Source organism: Carassius auratus, chromosome 40 (assembly GCF_003368295.1).
Source record: "Carassius auratus strain Wakin chromosome 40, ASM336829v1, whole genome shotgun sequence".
In the NCBI taxonomy this organism is placed as follows: Eukaryota; Metazoa; Chordata; class Actinopteri; order Cypriniformes; family Cyprinidae; genus Carassius; species Carassius auratus.
This window is the reverse complement of record NC_039282.1, coordinates 19,043,246-19,047,135: the sequence shown is the minus strand read 5'-3', so window position 1 is coordinate 19,047,135 and position 3,890 is coordinate 19,043,246. Positions and strand designations below refer to the sequence as shown.

The 3,890-nt window shown below is 33.1% G+C and overlaps 1 protein-coding gene across 1 annotated transcript in view; it reads left to right on the top strand.

Moving 5' to 3' along the window:
• The window catches only part of LOC113058953 (26S proteasome non-ATPase regulatory subunit 2-like), a 10,258-nt gene extending 7,321 nt beyond the window's left edge, over positions 1-2,937 (top strand). The window contains exon 14 of the mRNA XM_026227199.1: positions 2,874-2,937. Coding sequence (XP_026082984.1) covers positions 2,874-2,937 — 64 coding nt within the window. The remainder of the gene's footprint in view (positions 1-2,873) is intronic.
• The last annotated feature ends 953 nt before the right edge of the window (positions 2,938-3,890 follow it).

The following is a 3,890-nucleotide window of genomic DNA, read 5'->3' as shown; positions in this document are numbered from 1 at the left end:
TATTACTGTATTTTTGCTGAAATAAATGCAGTCTTGGTGAGCAGAAGAGACGACTTTCAGAAATATATATAATCTTAACGACCCCCAACTGTTGAACAGTGCATGTAAAATACATTGACCTTCCACCATGATTTTTCAGTCGACACATAAGTGGGCACACAGAAGCTTTCCCACTGATAATAATTATAATCATCCTGATTCAACATTTAATTTTACCGATTGTCAAATAATGCTTTTGTTTGAAGATGAAATAAAACTGTAAAGTCAACGATGCAAGATCAGGATTCAGATGAGAGATTAACAAACACATCATCCCATGCATATATTATATATACTACTACATTGGGTTTTTTATGAAGACGAGCAATGACATAACTACAGATGAACTACTGTTATTCTCAGATGAGCACACGGTGTGCTGGAAGGGAACATTCAGTCCGTCTGAAAGTGCAAAGGAGGACCACAGTTTGCTGTTAGCATCTTCTCAACGACTGAAAGACTGGACATGTCCTCATTTCATTCCTTCAGTCTGTCCAGCCAGCTGAGGTGAACAGGGAAAACAGAAAAAGAAAAAGTAAAGTGAGAGAGATTAATCAAAGCCAATGCCTCATTCCACTCTCATCAACCAGAAATCAATACGCCGCTCTCCAAACCTCAAGAGGAAACGGCTTTCATCGGCTTGAGTGAATACACGCACGCTTTATTAATAGAGCCTGTGTTAACAGGCCGAAAAATATATATACAAAATATATTTAATTTTATTAAAAAATAATAATAATTTAAGTATTTATGATTTGGTAATGGTGATTTATATTTATTTTTATATTGAATTTTATTTTTTTATTTAACTTGTGTTTTTTTAACAAAATTATGGAAATGATTTCTGTATTTTTCAGTTTGACAGACATAAACAACTCCAGATAATTAGTCAGTCAGAGTTTTTTTTTTTTTTTTTTTTACTTGAATATTTAATATTTACATTTTTCTACTACTAACATGTTTTTCATATTTTACATTTTTTTTATTTTTTTATTTTGGATATGAAAATGGTGATGTTCAAAAATTAGTTTAATTGTATAACTAACACGCAACAAAAATTAATAATAATAATGATAATAATAAATAAATGCATTTTTAAAATCTATTAATTCAAAAGGGACTTAGTTTTCTTCCTCTTATTTTACAACTAATTATTTTTAAATTCACTTCAATTGTATGGGGCCTGCAACGATTAAATTTGGAAATCAAACTCAAATTATGAAATTATCTACAAAACAATTTTCCCAAAATTATTCATTTTAAAAAATTAATTAAATTAATCCTTGTTCTTTTAATAAATACTTTTTTATATTATCGTGAAATTTTATTATGTTATTTTCATATAGTATTTTAAATATTAATTTCCATTATAATTGTATTATTATATAGCCAAATTCATATAAAACAATCAAGAAAATTTGGCCAAATTTGTGCATCCCTTCATCAAGCACAAGCAAATCTTTTAAATTGCAATCCCAATTTTTATCAACAAAAAATCGCATTTGATTTTTTCCCCTCACATGGTGCAGTCGTACTCAACTGTATATGTATATGTTTTAGCTAATGAATTAAGACACGTGGGGGACCACTGAAGTGCTCAGACCCTTCGGGCAGCTGTTAATGCTAGCGCTAATGAAGCAGCTCGCAGGCATGTCTCCGTGATGACCGGATGAACACAAGACTCACCCGAGTGTGCTGCGTAATGATATTAATAAACGCAGACTGCAGGAGAACAGCAACTGAAAAGAAAAGGCCTATGTCTTTGGAAATATTTTACAATAGAAAACATTATTATTAACTATTTGATAGTTTTAGCTGTATTTTTTAATCTAATGTTGTGCAGAAGAGACTTATTTAAAAACTTTTGAACAGTATATGTGCAGTAATATTAACTTACTACTTTTGGAATATTTATGTGACCCTGGAGCACAAAAGCAGTCTAAAGTCTCTGGGGTTTATTTGTAGCAATAGACAAATTATCGATTTTTCTTTTTTGCCAGGATATTAAGTAAAGTTCATGTTCCGTGAAGATATTTTGATATTTCATACCATAAATACATCAAAACTTTATTTTTGATTATTAATATGCATTGCATATCTCAACCCAAATATTGTCTGATTATAATAAACCATACATCAATGCAAAGATTATTTATTCTGCTTTCAGGTATTTATTTCAACTGTGAAAAATGTACGCTTTTGTGGTTAAAATCATTAATGAACCAGTTTATCATATTATTTAATCATAAAAGAACCAGTTTATTGTTGTTGGTTAAAAGCTTGATTAATTCAGTGCTGCATTTTGTCAACTTTGTTATTTATCCGGCTCTGTTTTTAAATCCCCAGTGGGTTTGAAGAGCAAGTGAAGTGATCGAGCGCCGCTGACGTACAGGGACCGGTCTGAATAAACAGTAAACACGGGGAATCTCACTGATGGATCAGATCTAGGGACAGAGCAGTGTGAAGCAACACTAGTGACCGTTTCAGAGCTCATAAACACATACATCTGCACACACACACACACACACATGATCCATTTATCTGATTATTCGTCCTTGTCTGGTTTGCAAGCTTGATTGAGACCGGCAGCTTGCTCTGGTTGCTTGGGCCTAGATGCGACCATCAAACACACACACACACACACACATAAATGTTTCATTTGCTATCTGAGACCCTTGGTAGCAGCTGCTTCCCTGGTGTGATCATCAGCAAACAGACCCTCCATCACTCTGTCTCCTCTTTCTTTCTTTCCCTCATCTTTCTCTCTCTCTCTTTATGTGCTCGTTTGTTTTGCAGACAGTAATGAGTTGATGTGTTGTGTCCACATCGGTCAGCTGCTTGTTAAGTGAGGACGCCGAGCTGCGTTCTGATTGGCTGGAAAGTGAGAATGACTCATAAAGGAGATAATGTGCTCATGATCTCTGGCAGGGACAGTGTTTTATGTGGCATTGGCAGACAATAGTGTTTTGTGTGCAGGAAAAGTGTTTACAACCCAAAGCAAGCCAAATGGTATTTATTGGGACAATTATAATAATCATAAGAATGATAGAAACACAAAGAAAAATTACTGAAACTTAAAATAGAAGAAAAAATATTATTTAAAATGTTAACAAAAACTATAAAAGTATATCAAAGTTAACACTGAAATATAAAATGTTGTAGCAATTATTGGGATATTATATTACATTATATTATTTATTTAGTTTTATGCATGAAGTACTTTTATTTTGATATCACCTGTGTGTGACATTTAGAGCTGGTGGGCAGGAACATTTTTAATTTGGGACAATAAATCTGTTCCATTAATTTATTATCAGCATCCTTATGATTATTTTTATGTGGATTTGGTGCGAGCATTGAAAAATCTCAACCTACTTACTGTGTATGTGGGTATTTTTGGATTATTCTCATTATATTTTTTAATCTTCCTTTCGTTCTTCGTTCTTCCTTTTTTCCTATCTTTTCTCTCTTTCTCTGGTGATATATATACAGTACAGCTGTGCTCTGACTGTGTTTGTCACTTCCTAATAAGGACTCTGAAGAGTTGTGGAGAAAACTGGCGCATGCACACACACACACACACACACACACACACACACACTCCACATCTCAGTACAGTCCTTTGTTTTTCCCTCTCGTCTGTGTCCTGTCATCTAACCTTTCTTCTGTCAGGATCTCTCTCACTCCCTTCAGCAGTCTCTCAGTCTTTTTTTTGAGTCCCTCAGAGGGTTAACCTTCCATTCATTTAATCAATTTCTTTCATGAAAACACATACATTTGCATTAGATATTAGAGTATGTTAGGCTACTTTTATTTGAATAATTTTTTTTATATTTGAATATAATATTTAA